Genomic DNA, 26,008 nt, shown 5'->3' with positions numbered 1-26,008 from the left:
AATAACAAAAAAGAAATCAAAATAATATAATAAAAATATAAACTAATATAAAACTAGAATAATGTTATTGGAAGTGCCTAAAACGATATTTTCCATGAATAAATAAATTAACATATATCATAAAATAGAAAAATTGCTAATTCAAAGGATTAAATTACTAAGTTTAACAGAAAAATAATGAACATTACGAGCAAAACTGATGAATTTCGATCATTGACCCGTTTCCCATTGAATTTGGCTTTGAAATGCCAAAACGAATTAACCCGACTATTGGATTAATAACAAAACTGCCACTAGAATAATGTTTCTTATTTGTCTAGAAAATCACAAGCCTGTTCTTCATTGCCTTCACCATCAGAAGGATTTTGGTATTCCTATCAATACAAAATATATGCATGATGGCACAAAAAATGGTAGTCCATCACATACAGGGGTCAAGGGGACATACAGTAACAACATCAAAATTTGTCAGCATAACCAACTAATGCAGTATATTACATGGGAACATATACAGCAACAGAACACGATCTTGTCAATTTTCTCTGCACATTGTCCTAATATCGGAACTAAAGCTCGCTAATCTTAAGATTTAGAGCTCCATATACACAGAAAACCCACATTGTCAACAAAAACTCCAACACAAGGCATATTTTTTCACCTGTGTTTCCTTTTTTGCCTCTGGAAATTGGGTTTTATTAGTTGACTTGATGTCAAACTCTGGTCTAATGCATTGTTAGAACGGAAAGGGATTAGAGGCTTTTTAACCGGCACACAAGCAGCTTCTGAGAAGTTGCTGCTTGTGGCAATGGGAGACGCGACCTTTGTTTTCAACTGTCTTGGCACCTCCAATCTCTCTAATATCCTTGAAGTTTTCACATCCAACTGCTTATTACAGTCTGGTGAGTATAACACTAATTTGTCCACCTTACGTTGGGAAACACAACTGGGAGAATACATTTTGGGGACTTCACTGACGACCAGCTGCTCCCATTCTTCTGCAATAGAAGACGTGCTTTTGTCTTCTCCAAATTTCAACTTCAACTTTGGAGATTCATCGTTCACCAGTATAAAATCCATTGAACAATTTGATTGTTTTAATGAATCTAGTTGGTTCGATTTCAGGTCATATGCTGCCTCGTTTAGTTCAGGGGGAGCCGACCTGGAATATCCAGTTAATGAAGGCAAAAATAAGAACTTCCCCTGAGTTCAAACACTCATGATGCCAATAACATAGAACAGAAAATTCCAGCTAAAACCGATATCATACTTAAATTCTAGCAATCAGTCTAAGACAAGTCACCTGCATAATTCCACAGCATAAATTTTTCTACAACAACAGTTAAACTTAATTCAGATGCTTCGATGAGACAATAGTTGTGGTAGAGGACATAAAGGATGCACAATCAAAATATGCCTGTGAAGCCTATGACTTCGATGAAAACCATCTCCTTCCATGAAAAAAACTACTAACATATGAGCTGTGCCCAGATTCTTACTTGATGAACTATAGCTGAGAAAAATAAAATATTAATATTCAGAAAAAATAAATAGGCAACCTATTTGAATCAGTTAATATTTCTGATCCTTTCTGGAATCTAGTTTGAAGGATATCCTGAATTTTGATCTTGATAAATAAAGAGTAGCACATGTAGATGCATATTCATTTTGTTGGTTAGCAAGAAAGGACATGGATGAATAGATTACTTACCCAAATTGTAAGCTCTCTTTCACAAGCGTGTTCAGCTTCTGATAAACGCCCCTCTCATGCAGGATTGGATCATAGTCTCTCAATTCAATCTGCAGATATTTAGAAAGACCTTGAAAAATGGGCGAAAAAATTTGTGCTGTGCCTATCCAAGCCAAGGCCTCCGGTTAGCTAAAATTGATGCACTAACAACAAGAATGAATATCTAGAAGTTATCTCAGAGTGTCAAAATTCTGTGGATGCAACTCCCTAATATTTTCTCTTCAAATGATTCCATCCACTTTTAAAGTTACTTGTACCTCATGCTTAAAGTAACTGGCAATATCCCATTGCGTTACATCTAGCCAAAAACTTTGGCTATCAGGATCATTGAAGGAAGTGGTATAGCATGAAGGAAATTAACATTTTGAAAAACAATTTACATTCTACTGACAGCCTTAAACAGCAAAGCTGATAATAAGCAAAAGGAACAAGAACACAATTAAAAGAAGTTATTAGAAGAAATTTCAACCTTTAACATAGAGGCTTGTATTGCATTCTGAATATCCATGGACATCGAAGAATCCATGAATTGATTGATTTCAAGCATAGGCAATACTTCTTCTAAGCTGGCAAGACGCTGTGGAGTTACAGAGCAGGTTAACAGCACAGAGAAGCAAAAAAGTAATGCAAACAAAAGCCGAACCAAATTCTTCATGCATAGAACACTAGAAAAGGAAAGAGAAAAACAGTGCATGTAAAATAAATAGATAACAAGAAATGACATTTGGTTCTTTACAAGAGATAACATGCAATTTAGTCCATGCATGAGGATTGACATTCACCCTGAGAAGCATTGGTCCATTTTCTGATGGCAGAAGAATATAATAACAGTGAAAGGCTGTCTCTTTCATGGTTTCCACGTTGCAATATGAAGAGCATACCAACCCCTCATCCATTGAGTGTAGAGCACTGCAAATGCCTTGAAAAACTGCCAAATCATACCCCAATTAAGAAAGGATACAGCAACACAGAGAAGTATGCAAAAGTATACACAGAAATAGAATCACCTTAAGGCCCAAGGTGCATTTGATAATATTGAGAATCAGAGGAAAAAGGAAACATTTATTCTCGCATATATAAAATTGGGGGTAAAAAGGAGACAGATAGGGATTGCACATACGTTGAATATTCAAATCAGGCTGGGACATTTCATCTGAACAAGCTCCTATCTCATTGCAAGCTGACGGAGCCACAAAATATGAGGTCCCAAATATAACACCTGTGCTAAGATACCAAGAAGGGAAGGTCAGTTAAAAAAATACGCAATATATCGATTTACCTGAAAAATGTCCTATAAGAGAAGTCAATCAGGAAAGTCTCCCCCGTAGGAAAAAGGGGAAAGGGAGAGAGTTAAAGGAAAGGTAAAGAGCATGTAATTTATCCAAAAAGAAAGAGCATGTAATTTTTGCAAGAAACTTCCATAGCCATCCAACTCTGGGAAGGCAGAAATATGCGTGCACTTGGAGTTCTGATACGGTTTAAAATAAATTGAAAACAGGAAGTAATTTGTTCACAGCTTGTAAAGGGAAAACATAGGAAGAGGTTTAACTATTGATGTTTTCACACTAAAGACAACGCAGTATTCATGAGATTTAATACTCAAGTGGATTTCATTGCTTTTATTAATATGCCAATGTATCATTTATGCTATTCCATGATGAGGTGGGAAAAAAGCATGATGTCAGAATACAGCAGTATACAAAATCAAGCCGTTTTCTCTCTTTTAACTACTGAGATAGCAAGAAAATGAATCTACAATGATCCTCATGCTGGATATTACCTTCACTTAAAGATTTTAGATTAGTCCTCTCGATAACATTGAATTCAATCGATGAAGAAAGTTGATGGACCTTCATTGAGCTCTGGAAAGAGGGCATAAACAAGATCGTTTTATCGCCAACTTTCACAGAGTTGTCAATCAAATCAGCTGCTCCCAGTTCATGGCCCGTAACTGGACAAGAAAGCATCTCAACTTTATGTCTGGCTGAACTTTCTAACAGAATACCATGACATCTGCACGTCTATAGGATGAACAAATGTGTTTACACAAATATTCATTGAAAGAAAAATAGAATGAGAAAAACCTCAGGTGACAATGAACCATGTTATCATACACTAGTGAGCATGAAACTAGAGTCATAATAAATACCTGACAAGGACTAATCGACTCATCAAGGATTTGGCCGACAGATACTGACAAGCTGCAGCTGATCTGATTCAAAGTACCAACAAGATTGGTCTTAAAGATAAAACGAGCTTGCAAGGGCTCCTCTATATCATCCTTTAACTCCTGTAGCCATCGCTTTACCAGACTATGAAATATTCTTCTATCTGCAAATCCTTTTTATTGTTAGTTCTAACTACAGATGACATAACCTTTTTTGGGAAGAACTAGTTGCAAAGATTTGTGTCACCTGCGGTATGATTACATTTCTATGAAACTGCCTTGTTTTTTCAATTTGTAAGAATTGAAGCTACCACAATGTTTTCAAAGACAAAAGTTGACTGTATAGAACTGGATCAAATTTATGCATTGCTAGATTTTTCCAAACAAGTGGATATAATATCTCATTCTTCCTCTAGTTCAGTAGTTGTTCCTAATCTCATATATATAATTAAAAAAAATTAAATTCGAGGAAAATTCAGCTTATTAAGAAAAAAACATAACATAAATAAACTTCAACGAAAATAAAATAAATAAACCTAGAGAACTTGGAGGTATAAACCTGGTATATAAGTCTGAAATGAGAAATTGTCGAGATCAGATAAACTCGTTACAAAACAGTCGATATTCTCTTGCAGATTATTGAGATAACTAGAACTTTGTTCAAACAACACAAACTCCACTGAAACACACTTGTCAGCTGCATTCTGTCAACAGATACAAAAATTTAATTGGAAACAAACAAAGCAAACCTGAAGTTTCTGTATAAAGATAAAAACAAAAATTCAAATACCGTGAGAGTAATTTTCAAGGAAGAGTCAATATTCTCAGGTAAAGAAGAGCTCAAAACAACCACTTTCCTCATAAAATCTTGAATCTCCCATGAAAAAAGTACTTGATCACTCAAAACACTAGATAATTTTGCATCTACGATATCATAAAATAATTAATTAGCATACAAAAACACGCCTTAACAAAAATCACGTGAGAGAAAAAACCACCACCTGACCGATGTAAAGCTCCAGAATCGTCAAATTCAGGCGAATAAGCATCCAAAGGCAAGTTGTTAACGGCGTGATGAAAAGCTCGGAGACGGAAATTTCCTCTAGGATTATATGCAACTTTGACCTAATTTATTAAAAGTTTTTAACCATTAATCGCAATTATTGATCGTTATTTATCGATTAAAGAGGCAAATTAGTGATTATATACCTCTTTAGTTGAAGAAATGCGGTTTTTGACGGCATAGCACAAGCCGATTCTGTCTCTGAGAGAATCCGTACGATTATGCCGCGATGACGACGGCGATGAAATCGCGTAAGAATTAGCGAGCTGTAATAAGCTCTGAAACGAATAAAATGCGATTTTATCAATTAAACAGAGATTTAAAACATTTTAATTCAATCGATTATGAATTATTAGTACCTGTTTTAGATCTCTCAGTAATGGAGGTGATATGCTACACAGATCCAACACAAAGCATAATAGAACCATCTCTTCTTCTTCTTCTTCTTCAGTAAGCTTTACAATTTGGCGCGCGATTTAGTGAAAAATTTGCAATTTGAACTAATATATAGTATAAATTACAATAAGCAACAAAAGCCGTTGATAGAAATATGAAAATTTCATTTTGACCCCTGTATTTATGGGAATATGCAATTCTGCGCTATATTATCTTTAAAAGTAACAAATGCATACCGTTAATTTTTAGAAACTGAGAAATTGTTTTAGAATAAACAAAGTCTGCACCCTTACATTATATAACACTGATAAACAAACTATATAGCAGTTAAAGCTGTACATTCAAGGACAAGCATATATAAATTAATCAATCACCAGAATCACTACATAATATAAAAATGTTTGCTTTAAGTTTAAAATCCAAACAAGGTGGCATTATTCACTCCATTGATTGCTGATGCAGAAACTGATTTTATCCTTTTAGCTAGTTTATTTGTCGCATCAGGCTCTGTCTCAAACACTGCACCAGCAACATTCACCACTCCAGGATTTTGGCTACTCAATACTGAGTATACTACAGCAGCATCATTGCCAGCGTTCAAGCAAAAGTGTAGCAGACCTCGAGGCGCGACGAACACGTCTCCTTCTTTCAGAACCGACTGGAACAGCTGGTTGTTAGTATCTAGAAATCCAGCAATCACGACACCAGAGCCGACGAAAAACATCTCAGTAGCTCGTGGGTGAGAATGTGGCAATACTATGCCATCAATCTCGAGGTCTGTCCTGGCGATTGAGAGGCTGAGTGTGTTCAGGCCAGGGAAATCAACAGCAGTGGCCATGGTTATTGCTGAACTAAGGAAGTTGTCTGTGTCGCCGGGGTGACTCAGTATTGATGACTTGAAATCTGAAGCAGTAATGCTACCTGGGTTCTTGCATGGTAAACCATTGATGAAGATATTCTGCTTGTTTGTGAAAGCTGCTGGACAAATATCTTGAATATTATCGCAGTCTGCAAAGCACATATGAATCAATGCGCACAATACTATGCAAAAGATGAAGGCAGAGTTCATCTCGAATAATTTTCTCTTTTGTAATAAAATAATTGAGTATTTTTCCATGTTATATAGATTGCAAGAAATGAAGTCAATTTTTTTAAGGCTTGGAGTTCACTGCTAGATTTCAAATGGATTATCTTTTAAGCAGATTCTGAGAGTATTTGCTTAAAAGAAAGATTATGAGAAGTCATACCAGCTGATATGGCCCTTTAATCTTGCAGTCAATGACAGAAATTCTCCAATGTCCCGAATCTGCAAGCTTTCTTGCCATAGCAGGAAAGCAACTGGGTCCAGAGTGTAACATCTGACCTTGAGGAGTAACAAGAAAGCAACTTGCTGTAACTAATTGAAATTGAAATTAGTGGACAGTTAATTTGTTTAATCTGAAAAAGATATGCAGTCAATTACCAGAAACTTCAAAATGGGAACAAGACTACCAATATATTGATGGAATAAAGTCCACTAGGGATCAAATCCATGAGTTTTATTCTCTGCTTACTCTAAAATACAAAATTAAACACAGATAAATTTTGCCCAAAAGGAGGCAAAAAAAATAGTCATAAAGAGACTAATATCATGAATAATTGCCAAAGACAGATTCAAACACCTCAATGTAATTTTTAAGACCCCACAGATGTTATTTTTACTCTTTCTTGCTGTCTCCGCTACAAAAGCCATTTAGTTTGGCTGAACACTCATCTGGACTGGTAAGAATCTCAGAGATAAATTTGATGAATGAGCAAAGCCCGCCCAAGAAGTTGTGATCAATAATTCCATTGCCTTCAACAACATGAGCAAAGTCGATAAGTTTCACTTCAGCGCCGGAACTCTGTCCTTTTAGCAAGGATTCCTTCTCATACACCATGAGAACAGAACAAGAATTGAAATGGTAGCTAGTTTGATCCTCAAACCATGCTTTTAACTCCAATAACTGGGATAAAATTCCCCCAGAACCACCATAAACACTTGATGCAAAAGAACAGTCTGGTACCATATTTGGATCATCAGATTGGTTGGAGGAAACAAACTTTCTGAGCACCAATCTAACCTCATCTGCATTTAATTTCTTGACACTCTTCCTCGAAGGTTCCCAAAAGCCTGATTCTTCATTGCGATATACCTTCAAGCCAGATAACCTAAAACCCAATGACACACCGCCGGTTTCTCTATCTTTCTTTAAGCATTTTTGAATATAGTCCTCAGAGGCCTCTGGATACCATGTTCTGGAACCAATCTTGATGTCCATAAGCGACGGATGTACACGATGCGAGACAAAATCCTGCAAGATAATGTGGGGAAGCAAACCGGATCCATCAGACGCCTCCAAAAGCTGAGTTCCGTAGAACATAGGAAAGAATTTGCGGATGTCATCCGGAACCCTTGTATTGGATGAAAAAGATGTATAGAAGGCCGCTTCTCTAGCGCCACGCTCGCCATCCTGAAGAGGCTTGTAGAAACGTCCTGAATCGTCTATGAGAGGGCCAAGCAACCCGTTACGCGCACTGTGACCGGCAACCTGATGTTCTGGGATCTTAAGCATGGTGTGCAAGAGTTTGAAGTATGTATAACCAGTACAATTTTCTTCACTCGATGTTTCTGTGTTTAGAGGGATACACAATCTGTCAAAATCAGAGAAAAATATACTAACCCTAGTTCTGCAAAATGTATAAGAAAGCAGATTTTGATGCTGAGTTACTAATTACTACTATATGAATCATCTAATAACACTTAACTGGTTATAGAATCATAATTGATGAATCTAAGTACTGTTTTTTTGTGATTTTATCAATATTATATAGTGTTGATAATAAAATCACAAAAGAGCAGTATTTATCTCTCAATTTCAGATAAGATTATTATATAATACTAGAGAAGTAATCTTTACAAGTTCCTTTTTGCTATATTTAATTGCTTCACAATAAAATATACATCAACACAAAAGATGAAAGCAACAAGTTGTATTAAAATAAAAGCCCCAAAATTGAGACAATGCAGACTGCAGAGTTATAAAACAGCCACTTAAACGAGGATTGTTAATTACCTTCGGCGTTATCAGATAAACTCTCTTCAGCTCAAGCTCGAGGAGGACGGATCCGGTTGACACACAGCGAAGGAAAAAGTTAATATCAATAATACGCAGAGATATTTTGTACGCTATCACTTATCAGTGATAAGTGCCGAATCCAATGCGAAAGTGAAACACGGCTTTTGTTTTATGCTATGCTATTGGAGGAGGAGAATTTCACTTTTTGAACTCGTTTTGGACATCTATTGATTTGTTTAGTAAATTTTAGGGTTAATGTCATAAAAATTCACGAATTTTATACGTTTTCTCATTTTAATCACAAAGTTTAAATTTTTTTATTTTTATGCACGAACTACCACTTTTTCTCAAATTCATGCACGTTGCTGAGGTGTCACGGCTCCATTGGTATAATTCGCTGAGGTGGAGGTTATTTTACACCAATGAATGAGTGGCACCTCAGCACCGTGTATGAATTTGAGAAAAAGTGGTAGTTCGTGCATGAAAATGAGAAAATTTAAACTTCGTGATTAAAATGAGAAAAAGTGTAAAGTTCGTGATTTTTTTTGACATTAACCCTAAATTTAAGGGGTGAGCACATTTAGGGGAAATTCGGAAATCGACAAATCTCCGGAACCAAACGACAAACCGAGGATATCGAAAATAAGATGTCCGGATCTGTGTCAATTTTTGATTCAGTTCGCTTTAAAGATTTTATTTTTTGGTACTCTGCGGTTTAAAAATTTGTTCTAACAGTTCGGTATAAGTAGAACCACGAATATTAATTATTTATAATATGGTCTTTAAATTTTATAATATATTATTTTAACTCTTCAAAAATTAGTTAGCTACATGAATGTAGCTGTTTTTATATTTCCAACTACTAAAAATAAATAATTAATAAAATCAAAAGGTTTGACATATATGTTATCATTTGATTTAATATCACATAATTTTGGTTATTTAAGTAGAAAACTAATTTCTATTATCGTGGGAAAAACCTGTATCATTTTTCCAAAACCGTGAAGTTTTGACCATAGTAAAAAAAACTGAATATATAAATATTTTATATTAAATTTTTAAAAAATATTTTTAATAATTATTAGATCTTAAAAAATTTATATAACTTCCATTAAAATAAATAAATAAATAATATTTATTTGATATAATTTAAATTTATATGATTATATTTTTACGTAAATATAATACTATAATTTGTTTAAAGTTCAGTAATTTAAATGTAATATGAATATAATAATTAAATTAAAAATAGAACTAAATATATATTTTGGTTCTTTGGTTATGAGTTTAGTTGTTTGGTTTGGTACGGTTCTCGGTACGGTTATCTATCTAAGATCCAAAACCATACCAGTAAAATTTTCGGTACGGTTCGGTTCGGGAAAAATCAATGAACAGCATGTATTTTCTGGTTTTGGATATATTCAGTTCGTTTTTAGAGATATTCAGGACCCGTGCACACCTCTAGTATTTTCCACGAACTTCACTTGGCCAAATGTATATTTCCTGGAAGTTAACTTTTTAAAAGATTTAATATAATTTGTTTATTTTGATTTTATTTTTCATAAAGTATAATTTAATTTTACCATAATTCTGAATAAAAAGACATAAATATTCTTTTATATATTTTTATATTTGGTCTTAATTTAGCTCATTTTTATTTATATAGATATTAAACGATCCGGGTTCGAACCCATTCCAACACGTTGACCTTAACCTTAATGTGTTTTAACACCTAAATGAATAATTACGTATAAAATTTGTTCAACATTGGAACAAATTAATAAGAACCGGACTTAACTAATTTTTTTTATACATGAGTCGGCTGGTATGAATCCGTTTGAATACACTCATATACGAGCTCATTTACATATTTATAATAAATGATAAAATTTTGTTATCTTTGGCAAAAAAAAAATGATAAAACTTGAATATTCTAAAATAAAAGACAAATAGATTATTGTTAGTGGAATATTAAGGCAAATAATTTATGTTTAAGGAAGCCGTCATTCATAATTTATATGGTTTAAACTGTTATTATTATTTTGACTTTTGAGGGAGGGCCGTCGGCATTAGCGTTGCCTCTCGTATAACGTAATTTCGCCCATTTTTTTATTTTTTGAGAATAAAATGAAATTTCATTAAGAAATCGAAATCTAGAAAAGTTTGTGAACCAATCTCGGTGACCTAACATAGATCGTGACATTGCGCGCTAACAGATGCGTAGTCTGATTCGCAGATCGCCTTATAAAAATTAAAAAAAATTATCGTACTGATTCGCAAGTATAACACAATTTTTTACTAAAAATCGCCCATGATTATATTTATATATTTCTATACAAGATTTTCGTGACAATAAACAAGCCCAATATCTCTAAACTTAATAATGAGCATTAACTCGAACAATTAAGTTTGAGTCGAGCATGTATTGATCCGAACACCTACGAGCGGCTAAACTTATTTACGTTTCTCAAAATGGCGTTGTTCACTCATGATTAAGAAAACAAATAAAGAATCAATTCGGTTCTTCAATATATGATTTAGAGTTAAATAATTAGTTTTCAAATATTTTGATCAATTAGGGACGATATTCTTTGCATTTCAATAAATTGAATGACCTAATTCATCAAAAATAAATAAATTGAATGGTCTAATTTTATTTTTTAATTGATTTAAAAATTAAAAATTAAGTCAACAGTTACTAACAAGTTGTAACTTAAATGACATAAGCACTAGATAATATTTTGTTAAGGTGTAGTTCTATAATTTCCATTTCGCTCACGAGCATTTTCCTTTCTAATTATTATAAAAAAAGACTAAACCTATACATAGACCCCTTTACTTTACCATTTTTATTCGAAAAGGCCGCTACCCCAAATTTGTTCACGTTCGGGTTTCTGTACTTGTCAAATTCCAATTTTCATGTCCTTTTAAAGGACAGGAGGAACAAAAAATTTATAAATAGAGGGACTATAACAAATCTGGAAATCCAAAATTAGGTAAGTAGAGGAGCCTGAAAAATAAAAAAAATACAAGAACTTTCTAAAGAAAAATGGTACAATATAAGAATTTCTGGATGGGATTAGCCTTAAAAAAAAAATAACCCACCAACTAATTATATATATATATAAAAACCTCAACAACTAAAAATATTAGTATTAATCTATCTATCTATCTATAACTATCTTATATGTGGGAAGGGGGGGGAGACAGGCAAAATTACGATAGTAGGTTTCATTAAGGGTATAAATTATAATTAAAAAAATAAAGTCAATAAAGTCAATAAAAAAATAATTTAAATAATAAAATAATTTAAATAATATAATACAAAGAGTAATTAATTAGGAGAGTAACTTTAGAGAAAGGAGAAGTCTAAAGCTATATATTACTCCTGGAATGGTATTAGTAATGTAGGACTCTAAAAATCGGATCATTGTTATCCTAACTTAGCTGGAATAGTATTTGGCATTAAATATTGAAATAATCAATAATAATCTAATAATCTGACCATATTTGAGAACAGTTAACTTTATATTTTCTTGAACGATTCAATTATTTTCTTGAATTTGGGTTCAATTTTTGATATTTTGTGTTGAAGTTAAACCCTTTATAAATTAATTTAAAAAAATATGAAGTTTAATACAAATATAATTCTAATAAAATAACTTAACTAAATATAATTCTAATAAAGTAGAATCAGGCAATTTGGAGCCAAGGATTTCGTCAAATAATTTTCATATCAATACCAATGTATAATTTTAATTAGTACTTCTATTGCTGGATGATCTATAGGTTTTTTCTTTTAATAAATATGTGTCTTATTATACGACAATGTTAAAGGAAGCAGTAGCTCATTTTAATTAAATATTATAGCACGAAACCAATTGCAAAATTAGCTTTCATGAAGTTAATTTGTATATAATTTATTTATTTATAACTACTATTTAATTTTATATATGACGGGTCATGTGAATATCGCTCACGTATTGTAATGATTTATTAAAAACTAAATTATAATGTTTAATATTTTTATTAATATTCAACATATATAACGGGTCATGTAAATGTCGCTCACGTGACGACTACATATAATAGTCATATAATGTCAACAAAATTATTATTATCAAATAAAATAATTTACAAATATACTATATCTAATAATCTATATCTATATATTATATAATTGGGAGGATCAACGGAGACTTCTCATTGATTCTCGCTAAATAGAGCATTCTCATAGTCTCCAATTTTTTCAAACTACTTTAATTTTCATTATTAGATAATTAGCATTAATTTTTGATTTAAAAGATAATATATCTAATAGATTAGAGAACATGTAATTCTTTTGCTATAAAAACTCTTTCAGGCTTCTACTTCGATATATAGGTGTTTGAGGTTTAGGTATTCACGTGTCCAATGGATTTCTTCTCGTAATAATTAGTGTGAAATAAATAATGCATTCAGTTTCCAATTTGGATTGTTTAGTTCCTCATTTGACATTGTTTAATGGTGGATGGTATTCTCATCGCTTGAAACTACTTCAAAAAGGTGATAGCGTGGTAATCTGTTTAGTTAACATTTAAACGTTTTTAATTTTTATTTTTATTTTGTTCTAGGTTTTTGCATTTATTTTTTATGTTTCTGTTAATTAGCTCTAAGCTCCTTATTTGGTATTGGTTTGAGAGGATCCGCATAGGTAAAGGTTGTTTATTGGATGATTTTGGTGGGGCTTAATTCAGATTGAAATACAAGGTTTGTGTTGTTATTTATGTTGATTTATTGGATTCTAACATTTTTCTGTATGTGTAATATTTAGTATATTGTTGTGATTGAGAATATGTATTGCTAACAGAAACTAGAAAAAGATGGTTTGTTCCTTTTTTATGATTAATTATTATAAATCAACTTTATTGATTAATTTTGGTTACATGATATGATTAATTAATATTTGATAAAATTTATTACATTTTGATTCTTAATTATATGATTAAAAAGAATAATATTACCGCCATGTAAACCGATGAGAAAGATGCGTTGATTAGAGAAAGATGCAAATATAATTGAATATATATATATATATATATATATATATATATATATTGCGGTTTAATTTTAGCTATAATTTTTAATTGATTTTTCCGTTGTTTGAACATATAATCAATTCTTTTGTTATCATAATGATGGATATTGAGATAATAGTGCTCGATATAACTAACTTTTAAATTGTTAGCTTTTATTTCACTTTACTCCTTAATAAATATTTTATATTTAAAAATATTTTTTATTTTTTTATTTATTTAAGTGGTCTTTTGTTGAAGAATTAAAAAATTGATCTAGCCTAATTTATTTGGATAATAGTTCTGGATATAACTATGCCATTGTGAAGATAATGGAGAACCTACCAAACAACATGGTGATATATTTATATAAATATTTTTACTTTTTATTCCATTAGATTTATAATGAGAACATGGTATAATCTCTTACAATTCATATTTATTTCCAATTTATGTATCATGGTTTCTTTTTATCTACTGTATTGTAATGAAAATTCGTAAATGAAAAGTAAATTTGGATGATGAAAAAAGGTGCACTCTCAGTATATATCTCAGTATTTTAAAAAAGGTGGAAACTAACAGAAATACTTTATTTGGTGAGAATGGATGAGAGAGTTCTATTTGGTGAGAATGAATTGGAGAACCTACCAAACAACATGGTGATATATTTATATAAATATTTTTACTTTTTATTCCATTAGATTTATAATGGAAATAGAAAAAAAGTAATTGATGAGATAAAGATAAAAAAACCGACATAAAAAACTTATAAAAATATAAAATAAAAAAAACGTATTGTAGAGATTCAATACTTTAAAATAATTAGTTATTTGTATAGGTTTTTTATTCTATTAGTTCATAAATTATGAAATATTAAATTGTAATTATTTACATGAATTTCTTATTAAAAAAATTAGATACCGCGCAAATGCGCGGGTTTACGACTAGTATTATATAATTGAGAGGACCAACGGAGCCCTCTCATTCATTCTCACCAAATAGAGCATTTTTAGAGTTTCCAACCTTTTTAAACTACTTCATTTTTTTTTAATTTTTAAATTAAAAGTTGAAACTAATAGATAATTCACATTAGTTACCACTTTTCAAATAGAGCATTTTTAGAGTTTCCAACCTTTTTAAACTACTTCAATTTTATTTAATTTTTAAATTAAAAGTTGAAACTAATAGATAATTCACATTAGTTACCACTTTTTTTAAAATACTTATTTAAATTGATCTTTATCGTACTTTTAACATCCTAATCGATATGAACCATCTAACTTATCAATATAAATACAATTCATCATTCTCTTCTACCACAATGATTTTTAGCAATTAGGGTTTATTTTTGCTCTTTAAATTATCTGTTTGTAAATTGTGTTGTTATCATGAAAAGTGTTCTTTTAGTTAAATATATTCAAATGATCTGTTTTTTTTTTTCGAGTTTTCAATCATTTTGTCTACTTTATTCTGATTATTGCAATTTGAAATTTGTTTTTCTCTGTCATTAGGCGACAATTCATGGAGAAAGGTGGAAGCTGCTTAGATTTAAATGTTTTGTATAATCTTTTATATTTAGTTTCTAATTTCTAAGGACAAAATGTCAAATTAATGATAATCATTAATTAATGATCATCATTAATTAGCGGGATGTCAGTAATTCTATGTTCAGTTTTCATTAATCATGTAATACTTAGCTACGACTTTGTTTTCTCATCACGTAAATCATTTTTCTGATTCTATTATATCTATATATATAGTGTAATTAATTCTTCATAATAACCTGTGATATTATTATGTTGTTGTTTTGATGACTCCCACTCTATAAAAATTGAATTGAGCTTTACACATGGAAACAATCCATATTTTGTCGTGTTGATAAGGTTTTTTTTTTTTTTTTGAAATCATCAAATCTCATTAAATCGAATATGAAACAGTTACATTTGTAAGAAATTCGGAATAATTCGAAAACTAAATCCGATGATCTGACATGGAACAGACAACATGTTGCCTGATTCGCAGATCTTACTTACGAAAATAAAAATAAATTATTAACTGTTTCGCTAAATAAGTGCAGTCTTCGATCACTCGTCGATCAAAACTTATCCAATCACCCACAAACTCAGAGCATTCCATTCAATCACCACTTGATAACTCCTTCATAAAAAAGAGACAGCAAACTCCTACATAAAAAGGAGACAACAAACCTTTCACAGAGAAAGGACAACAAACCTTTCATAATGAAAGGACAACATAAAACATTCAGAAAAAAAACAAACAATGAAAAACAAATAAAACTAATATAGCTCATAAACGATTCCATTTTATTGATGAAAGATCTTCGATCTATCTTCACTTCTTGGTAAATGAATTGCGCTTCGTTGATAGATTTTAATCCATCAAAAAATGAAAAAGAGTCGCTATTTATTATATTCTATCAAATTAAAATAACATAAATAAAGGGATGGCTACCGTCAACAACAAAATCAAACCATTGACGGCAGCCGGAGAAGAAATAAAAAGAAAACTCTTGGCGGCTAGGGTTTTTTTAGAGAGAAAAAAGAGGTGTGTTTATTTTTTCTTTTCTACTCACTTGACTTGATGCTTATCCAAATGTTGGCCTCTGTATAGTGTTACAATTGGGTTTTGGTATATTTAATAACTATTAGTATATATACATTAGAAGTAAGGAAAAAGAATATCACAAAATAAAATAAAATACCAACAACAAAAACCCTATAAAAATGTAAAAAAAATATCATAAATATTTAAAATTTTAAAATTATCAAATATATTATATATTTTAATTTTTGTTTGATTTTGGTTGATTTAAACTGTTGGATACCGGTTATAAATTAATAAATTACTTTTAGATTATTTTTATAAGGATGTAATAGCAAGATAATTTAAGATTAAAATTGATTTCATTCCACTCATATTTTTTAAAATGACAATCATATCAGTCTATTCTTTTTTTATTTATTACATTGATAGATATGGCGTGCTTTATACTCAAATTTTAAAAAATTTAATATCATCCTTAAAATTTATTTGAAAAATGACTATATTTTTTTTGAATTTTCTTATAAATTCATATATAATGTAAAAAAAGTCAATATATTATGATACTAAAATATATGCTATATTTATCATTAAAATTTATTATTAATATTTACTCACAGGAAAAATAATACACGAATTCGACACTCTAATTTTAATAAAAAGAAAAATGAATATGCAACATTTTTCTACCACGGACACGGACACGGATACGGGGAAACGGGACACTTGGACACGGCGAAACGGTATAACTTTAAAGTTTCCTATGTAAAAAATGAAGTTTCGTGTCCGAAACGTCAAGTGTCCGAAACGTTTCCGAAACGAGAAACGTCGATTGAATGAAGTGTCCGTGCTACTTAGGCGAGAATTAAACACATATTTTTAATAGAATATGAACAATTATTTTATTATTATCAATTGTAAAAAAATCAAAATGCACAAGAAAATTTTATAAATACCGTAAAGTATTGAATATTATGGCACTCGGTCGATACTTCATTACGAGAAGTAGCATCATGCACAATACTCTATAATAAAAAAATTATAATAATATAAAATAAAATAAATATATAATACAGATATTCAATATTTTAACACAATTAATTGTTTAAAATTACTAGAATATATTTTTATTTTATCTAACATTATTAGTTTACGTATTATTAATTCTTATTTTTTGGCATTTTATGTATTATTATTTTTTTTGTAAAATGATTATCAATATTGAATATTTTGATTCCGCGCAAATGCGCGGGGCTACGACTAGTTTGTATATATAACGGGTCATGTGAATGCCGCTCACGTGCGTAGCACGTGGCGAAACGCTAGTCTATCTATAACTATACTATAAGAGCGAAGGGGGGGGGACAAGCAAAATTACAATAATAGCCTTCAATAATTAAAATATTTACAAAATTAAGTATAAATTTAATTCTAATATAAATAATAATTTAATTTTATAAATAAGATGTTACAAATTAATAAAGAGTTTGACTTCAACTCACATTAGAAAATATAGGACTTCTTTTCAATAAGATAAAAGCAATCTCAATAGAAGAAAAACCGTAAATTGAGTATATCAATATGTGTTTCATATGAATAACAACTTTAAAAGTAATCTCAATAGAAAAAAAAAATCGTAAATTGAATATATCAATATGTGTTTCATATGAATAAAAACTCTAAACTCTTTATATATGTCTATAAGAGCTCCACTAGGACCATCTATATATATAGGTGTTTATGTGATTCCGCCGATTGGTTTATAGGAACCTATGAGTTTCTATTAGTTTATAATATTAATATATTATGAATGTTTGTAGTTTTTGTAAATACTAATTATTATTCATTTTTTTATTTATTTTTCAGCAAATGTTGATTTTTGGAACAAGCATATGTGGAAATTGGTGTAAAAGATATGAAATCTAATGTTAATATTAATATTTTCTTATATAATATCACTCTAATTTTGAATTTCAATTGATATGTAAGCTCTTGAATTTTAATGAAAAAATATAAACTAAATCCATACAAATAGATAAAGCATGTACTCGGAACAAAAAATTGTCTTCACAAATATTTTAGAATTTTTTATTGGAAATTATTTTCTCTTAAATAAACTGTTGGCAGAGGTTCAAGTTTTTTGGATGGATCCAAAAAAAGTCATCACGGTCATATTGTCCCCGATATGCTAGCTTTATTATTTGCTTTGTTATATATTCTCATATCTTAAAATTGTTAAAATATTATAGTACGGTATAGTTATAGTGTTTATTTCCTTATTGTTGAAGTGTACTAACCCGGAACCAAATAATAAATAAATTGGTAACAGTGGATGTTGGGGTGCATTATTAATTGATATTTTTTTATTCATTCTTCCCTATTAATTTCTTGATAGCTTTCCATCGCTTAGTAAAAATTACAATTAACATTCAACATATATAACGGTTTATATAAATATTATTCATATATTATGTTTTTAATTTTAATAAAAGAATTATAATAATTCATTAAAAACTAAAATATCCTATTTAATAATTTAATATTCTAAAACATTCTATTTAATAATTTTCATATGGAAATATAAATTAAATAGAAATTTAAAATGATTTAAACAGAAAACAAATAAAATAGGAATTTTCCACAAAAATAGTTTAATTGTAATAAAGAAAATACATTTGAGTTTAATATGAGCAATTACGCATTTAAACAAAATTTTATTACTGTACGGTTTCGTATGTATAAGTACTAATATGATTTTGAAGGTATTAACCATATGCGGTTATATTAAAAAAAAGTGTACGTGTATATATGAAACGGTTGAAAAATTGAACATATAAAAGGCAACATAATCACTTTAAGTTGGATTATAGAAAAGGCAACATTATCACTCTAACATATGTTATTGAGTTAAACTAAACTTCTACCACTTAACTTAATTAATGAAGGTTAATAAATATGTGATGGTTATCTTAAACTTGAATTCTTATGAATTTCTTTAACAATGTTCGATGTAATGTTAACAATTTGGAGGATAGTTTGATCAATACTTTTATAAATTCTCACATTAGTGCTCGATAAATTTGTATTTCAACATTATAATTTAATTAATATATAATATATAACAGTATCATTCATGCTAATTTGATTTTAAAAAATTGTAATTATTTATGTGCTAATTTCTTTAAATACATGTTTCGCCAAAATAATTACAATTTTATATTGCAAGTTTTGAGTTTTATTTTTTGACTTTTTGCCCTAACTTTATTTACCTGTTTTGTTTTTTTATTTACAAAATACCTTTTTCGGTTTTCGGTTTTTTGGTTCGGTCAATCAAATCGACCAAACCGACCAAACCGACCGGCAATTTTTTTGTATAATGTAAGATTAGTGTATATATATTATTAATTTTTATTTTTTATAGATTTTTTCCTAAAATTTTTTATTTTATTTTTTTATAATGTAACAGTAGTATATATACAGTGTTTTTATGGTGTTTATATAGTGTAAAATTACTGTATAAGTAGTGTATTTATGGCATTTTGTAGTGTTTTTCGTGGTTTAACCATGAAACACTGCAAATACACCATAAACACTGCAAATACACCACAAACACTGCATATACACCATAAACGCTGTAAATGCACCATAAATATATTAAAAACGGCAGAAATACACCATTAATACACCAAAAATACACTAAAACGTAAAGATATTATAAAATTATTACAAATGCACCATAAATCAATATTTTCTTTACAAAACCAGTAGCAATAAACAAATCTACGAATAAGAGAAGACAAAATAAATAATTTTATGAATAATAGAATAATTTTATAAACAAAAAATTATAGATCTACAATAATTTATTTACAAAATATTCAAATCATTAAAAAAAACCTAAAAAATTACACAAATCTAAAAACGAGTCGAGAAATCCATAGCGCGAACGAAAAAGACGAACGGACTAGCGCGAACGAAAAAGACGAACGAAAAACGACGAGAAATCCATTGGAAGTAAACGAACGGAAGCACGACCGGAAAGACGAACGGAAAAGTAATGAGGAGATAAACTGAAAATCGAATGAAAAAAGAAGAAGAAAAGAAAAGAGAAGAAGAGAGAGAAAAGAGATAAAAAAAAAAGATGGATATGTAAAAATTTAACCTAAAATGAGATAAGAGTTTTTTATATAGTGGGTATGTTTGGTAAATAAGTTAGCTTATTAGGTAATGTAGGATAAGAGAAAAATATGGGCCAAAATGGTATAAATATTTTACCCAAAACAGGTATTTGGAAAATAATTCCATTATTTATTAAAAACTAAAATACCAATATAAATCTAATTAATATTTAATGCTCATCAAACTAAAAAATACAGTTTATTGTTAGTACATTTAGGAGTACAGGAAAATTTATTTTAAACGGAGCGAATTATATTTTAATATAAGATAAAAAAAAGACAAAAGGCTAAAAATGACCCTTATATTTCCACCCAAACTCTTAAAGATCAATTATGACCCTCATATTAACAAAACCTAAAATTCGCACCCCCCCGCTCTCAAAACATGAAGGGTCATAAATGAGTCTCACGAGGGGTTGCAAATTTTCGGTTTTGAGAACATAAGGATTATAATTGAGCCTCGAAAAATATGAAGGGGACTCAAGAGTTAGGTGGAAACATGAAGGTCATTTTTTAGCCTTTTTCCTAAAAAAATAAGGTGATCAATATGACACTACCATATGTATAATGTAATGGGTTATACAAATATATATTACGCTCTGTAATTTTAATTTAAATAGAATAATTTATTTATAGCTAAAATATTATGTTTAATAATCTAACTAATAGCTAAAATATTACATTCAGTAATCTAACTTATAGCTAAAACATTACATTTAATAATCTACCTTATTTTAAATTAAAAAATTGGTTTTATAATTATCATTGCGTGCCAATAAAAAATAATCATAATAATTTATTATCAACTAAACTATTTTATTTAAGATTTTAATTATTTTTTATAATTAGATTTTAATTATTATTAAATATATAACGGGTCACATGCATATCGCTCACGTGCGTAGCACGTGGCGAAAAACTAGTATTATATATAAAAGCACAGATGGGAGGGGGGGACAAGCAAACTTACTGAATAATTCTTTTCAGTTTACTACTAAATAAAGGTATTATAGTCATTAACTAATTAGTTATTTAATTAATCACTATTGTAATTAAAGTCCTAATTAAAATAGATAGCTAAATTATCTCCAATGTGGTTTTTAGTATGTAAACAATAATTAAATTGTCTCCAAATTAGTAGGAATACCTATCTTTTAGTTTGATTGAACTATAAAATTAAAATACTGTATTTTGTCAATATATTATTATTTTTAAAAATATTATTAATAAAATTAAGTTAATTATTTAATTATGATTATTATAAAACCAAAAGAAGAATAAATTCAGTATGGAAAAATTCTTAACTAATTTAATAATAATTATAAATAAAAAATTGATATAATTATAATAAATTTACTAATATATTCATTGACGAGTTACGTTACGAGTCACGTGCATAACACGTAATGCGAAACTAGTTAATTAAAATATTTTAAAGTACATTCGGCTTACTCCGGAGTTGAGAAACTTGGGTGACCATTTCCTGTTACGAAAACAACAAAAAGTGTTCTGTACGGATCCAGGTTTCTTCAAATTGATTGAAATGGTCTATTATCAATCTCACCATTCATTATTGAAATGAATGATTGAGATTAAAATTATGTTTAGTTAATCTAAACCATTCATTTTAAATGAATGGCATAGATAGATTTAAGAAGATCCTATCATCCTAATACATTCTTTCTGTATTACTAGTATTAATTAGTTTCAGAAAAAACTAAAAAGATTCGTAGAATCTCTCACCGGCGTACGAGTACGAATTCTTTACATGCAAGAAAGAAACGCCGACAATTAATCAACCACCCATCAGAAGCGAAACGTGGCAGCTATGTCGCTCGATTCATGTCCTCCTCGTTTTCTGATTAGATTGACACGTTTAACTCTATGCCTCCATTTTTCACTTTATTATTCAGTGAGGTCAGCTTCGTTCTGTAACTCGGCAGCTATTATCATTCGACCCGATCGCTTTCTCGCTGACACCGAGACATCCATGGTACCCTCTCTGTCTCTTTGTTTTCAACTTTCGTATAAACTAATGTTTTAGTTGGTTGCTGATTGTTGTATTTTGATTTACATTTTTTATCTAATTTAAAATGATGAGACCTTTTAAGAAATTATTCAAAACCTTTGGAAACAAATTCAAGGTTCATTCAAAATTTATTGTTCAGGTATGGTAATATCTGTAATGAGTCCAGGGGCGAAAGAGCTTATGTTGGGCAGTTGCCCACCTTGTTATTTGAAAATATATGAATATAGAATTTAACAGTATAGTTTTTTCGTCTTAAAATTTAAATGCCAACCTCATAAAAGAATTATGGTTCCGCCATTGGTAATGAGCACGTGATGTTTCTTGTTATTGAGCAGGATGGAGGGGAGAGTAACAAATGTTCAGCTGATGCTGCACCTTTTAAATGCACATTGAAGTTGCTAGGTGCTGGTTTTTTTAATGATGAAAAGGTGATTGATTAGTATTTTTTTGTTCTCATTAATTTTGGGTGTTGGTTAGAATTGCTAGTGATTAATGATTATTTGTAATTTAGGTGGTGGAAATTGCTAAAGGTGCAGAGGAATTTAATCTGCCCATTAGTGAAGCTAATCGGAGACTAGTTGCTTCTGAGAATGGAGGGTTGCATAATCCATCTTGTTTAGTTTTTAATCCGGAGTGGGGTAATGAGCATGTGAAAAATGCTGATAAAAGATTTAAGTATCCTGCTCTATCTGGCATACAGAAGCCTACGAGCGAAGAAGATATTGCATTTATGAGCGTAAGCTATTTGTGTATGTTACTCATTCATGGCTTATCACTTGTTCTCTTTTTTTACAATTTAGTGCATTTGCGAATTTGGTTGGTATTTTATAGGTGCTTGAATTAGGAGAACTCATTAGGACGAAGCAGATCACATCTCAGGAGCTTGTACGGATTTTTTTGGAGAGATTAAAGAGGTATTAATGGAAGAAGTAGAGTGGTGGTTTATCTATTTGTGTTTCAAGTTAATTATGATTCAAATGCTTGAAACAAAACAACAACAGGTACAATCTTGTTCTTGAAGCTGTTGTAAGTTACACTGACGAATTAGCTTATAAGCAAGCAAGAGAAGCAGATGAATTGCTTGCTAAAGGAGTATATTTAGGTATCTTATCTCAATTCGTTACTGCATAGTTTGCGACTTAATTTCATTTTCCATATTGGTTAACCATTTAGTTGATGTCATTAGTCTAGAAGTGAAATTTTTAACGCGCTTAAGATGCTATGTGCACTTAAAACTCTTATTTTAACAGACTGATGTAACCTAGAATAAGCAAGCTTATGTAATCTATGATTGATCAATCGTTGCTGTACTTTGTAATTTAACTTGCATTGTCAAGTCTATTGTGTTTATGACTCCAGATTTAAGGAGATTTTGTCTTACAGGACCTCTGCATGGGATTCCGTATGGTCTGAAGGATATCATTGCAGTACCTGAATACAAGACAACATGGGGTTCTGGAACTTTTAAAGATCAAGTTCTAAATATTGAAGCTTGGGTTTACAAGAGGTAATTAATGATATGATGAAAGTATTTGGTTGCATTCAGAATGTAATGGCGCTGCTATGCTTGTTGAACTTGTATATCTATATGCAGGTTGAAGTCTGCTGGGGCAGTTCTTGTTGCAAAGCTTGCTAGCGGATCACTGGCATATGATGACATCTGGTTTGGGGGCAGAACAAGGAACCCGTGGAACATTGAGGAATTTTCAACTGGTTCATCATGTGGCCCTGCTGCCAGCACCTCAGCTGGTATTCTTCTGATCTTATGAGTAATTTGAGGTTAATTTGGAGACTTAAAATAGTTTGTTCAGTTAGGTCGTGAATAATTCAAGTTTACAATGGAATCTGGAATATGAAGTATTCTGAAACCAAATCATAATTAAATCTCATCATTCTTGTTTAAATCAGTAAAAAAAAACATACATTTATCATAAAAGTATACAGTGACTAAGAATTAAGATCATTTATGAGCAGGTATAGTTCCATTTGCTATTGGCTCAGAAACAACTGGCTCCATCACATACCCTGCATCTCGCTGTGGTGTGACAGCACTGCGTCCAACTTTTGGTACCGTTGGTCGAACTGGTGTGATGAGCATATCAGAAAGTCTGGTGATGTCCATGGATATTCCTTTCTTGTGGTTTATCTATTCATGGACTGTTAATTGACTGTAGATTTAATTCAATTTTGTCTAATAGGATAAGCTTGGCCCTCTCTGTAGAAGTGCTGCAGATTGCTCGATTATTCTGGATGTTATTCGAGGGAAGGATCCAGATGATCTTTCTTCTAGAGAAATTCTTCTCGATGATCCATTTTCTGTTGACATTACGCAGCTTACTGTTGGATATATGGATGATGCTGAAATGGAGGTCAGTAACTTCACAGGATAAAATTGAAATAATTACAATGAATACTGTCCTATATCAGCTTATAGACTTTATTGAATTAGCATTTATTTTTCAATCAGAGACTAAATTTGTGTGAATTTCCTTGAAATGGCAATTTTAGGTTGTACACGTACTCGAGAAAAAAGGTGTTCATATGGTTCCTTTCAAACTGAATTACTCTGTTGACTCCGTCCAAGGTATTTTAAATTTCACCATGGATGTTGATATGCTGGCTCACTTTGATAACTGGCAACGCAATGGCCTGGATGATGCTTATGAAGCTCAAGACCAATGGCCCGTTGAGTTGCGTCGTGCACGTGTGATTTCAGCAGTCGATTATATGCAGGTACTGTTTGATCTACAGTCAATTTATAATCAGAGCCTCATTGAAGGTTTTCTAACAGCATTGTGATTAGTGCATTTTCTTGTTGGAATTGAGCACTGTGATGGTCCAATTCAGGACCTAATGAGTAATGACTTCCGTATAAGACTCTAGTTGGTCTAGAAAATATCTTCAAAAATCTTGAAGAATTGTTACATTAAGTTATTTTTTTCCCACAGGCACAAAGGGCCCGAGGAAAATTAATCCAGGAAGTAAAAAAGAGTTTCACAGTGGACGCATTTATCGGTAATGTAACCGACTGGGAAAAAGTTTGCTTGGGAAATCTAGTGGGTCTGCCTGTAATTGTTGTTCCAACAGGATTTAAAAATATATCAAATCCACCGTCTGAGGGAAGTCGAAGAAGAACCACTATCACCACCGGCATATACGCTCGTCCTAGCCACGATCACATAGTAAAAGCTTCATGTTATGTGTGAAATCATCAACTAGCATGCCTAGTTCTTATGCTGATTAATTTTCTTTTTGTTGGTTCCTCTTATGTGTAGGCTCTGGCATTAGCAATGGCTTACCAGTCAGTCACGGATCACCACAAGCAGCGGCCACCGATCGATAATCTCGGGCCAAGCGACAAGATACCCGATCCACCTACAGTGACTATCCCTCCTAGGTTGTTGCATCTGTAAAGGTTGTGCAATCCCAGTTTGTTACAGGATTGTTGTTGATATGGTCGTAGAATGTAGTATTTCTGTGCAAAGTAAGGTGGCTCAAATCTGTAATTATATTGTAAATATGATGTGGGTTCAGGGTAATATTGAAGAATTATGCGTGTAGGGAAGTAAATAAAATAGGATAGATTAAGTGTTAATCTACAGAAAAGAAATGTATAGCTTCAAGATTCCTATTTTGGGATGTACAGCTGAAGGAAATATTCCTCTTGGTCTGCTTGTTAAATCAATGGTAAAGAAGAATTTTCTTTCTTCTTTA

General features: G+C 30.8%; 4 protein-coding genes across 6 annotated transcripts; 1 reads left to right on the top strand and 3 right to left on the bottom strand.

Moving 5' to 3' along the window:
* Positions 1–335: 335 nt before the first annotated feature.
* On the bottom strand, positions 336–5,489 carry LOC126675507 (uncharacterized). 2 transcript variants are annotated; one of them, XM_050370154.2, is made up of 12 exons: positions 5,337–5,480; positions 5,124–5,255; positions 4,916–5,039; positions 4,705–4,838; positions 4,474–4,618; positions 3,897–4,078; positions 3,528–3,768; positions 2,868–2,966; positions 2,530–2,675; positions 2,217–2,324; positions 1,709–1,797; positions 336–1,159 (listed from the first exon to the last, which is right to left on the bottom strand). In XM_050370154.2, the coding sequence occupies exons 1-12, from the start codon at positions 5,403–5,405 to the stop codon at positions 655–657; spliced, it is 1,974 nt and encodes a 657-aa protein (XP_050226111.1). In that variant the 5' UTR covers positions 5,406–5,480; the 3' UTR covers positions 336–654. The 2 variants fall into 2 exon arrangements, with proteins under 2 accessions (XP_050226111.1, XP_050226112.1); XM_050370155.2 differs by lacking the exon at positions 336–1,159 and adding an exon at positions 1,288–1,510 and having other exon boundaries at positions 5,337–5,489.
* Positions 5,490–5,611: 122 nt separating this feature from the next.
* Positions 5,612–6,605, bottom strand: LOC126675522 (germin-like protein subfamily 3 member 4). The gene has a single exon (XM_050370174.2). It carries the CDS (start codon positions 6,488–6,490, stop codon positions 5,786–5,788), a length of 705 nt encoding a protein of 234 aa, XP_050226131.1. The 5' UTR covers positions 6,491–6,605; the 3' UTR covers positions 5,612–5,785.
* Positions 6,606–6,842: 237 nt separating this feature from the next.
* On the bottom strand, positions 6,843–8,607 carry LOC126675517 (inositol polyphosphate multikinase beta). Its single transcript, XM_050370170.2, has 2 exons — positions 8,469–8,607; positions 6,843–8,023 (listed from the first exon to the last, which is right to left on the bottom strand). Exon 2 carries the CDS (start codon positions 7,965–7,967, stop codon positions 7,071–7,073), a length of 897 nt encoding a protein of 298 aa, XP_050226127.1. The 5' UTR covers positions 7,968–8,023; positions 8,469–8,607; the 3' UTR covers positions 6,843–7,070.
* Positions 8,608–21,975: 13,368 nt separating this feature from the next.
* LOC126675508 (uncharacterized) lies at positions 21,976–26,008 on the top strand. Of its 2 annotated transcripts, XM_050370158.1 has the most exons (13): positions 21,976–22,259; positions 22,354–22,433; positions 22,630–22,722; positions 22,806–23,030; positions 23,126–23,208; positions 23,296–23,396; positions 23,678–23,801; positions 23,889–24,043; positions 24,269–24,405; positions 24,493–24,663; positions 24,803–25,027; positions 25,243–25,476; positions 25,570–26,008. In XM_050370158.1, exons 1-13 carry the CDS (start codon positions 22,094–22,096, stop codon positions 25,705–25,707), a joined length of 1,932 nt encoding a protein of 643 aa, XP_050226115.1. In that variant the 5' UTR covers positions 21,976–22,093; the 3' UTR covers positions 25,708–26,008. The 2 variants fall into 2 exon arrangements, with proteins under 2 accessions (XP_050226115.1, XP_050226114.1); XM_050370157.2 differs by lacking the exon at positions 22,354–22,433 and having other exon boundaries at positions 21,977–22,258.

The sequence above is a fragment of the Mercurialis annua genome, linkage group LG3, assembly GCF_937616625.2.
Source record: "Mercurialis annua linkage group LG3, ddMerAnnu1.2, whole genome shotgun sequence".
Lineage (NCBI taxonomy): Eukaryota > Viridiplantae > Streptophyta > Magnoliopsida > Malpighiales > Euphorbiaceae > Mercurialis > Mercurialis annua.
Note: the sequence above shows the minus strand (reverse complement) of the source record. Positions and strands in the feature narration are given on the sequence as shown.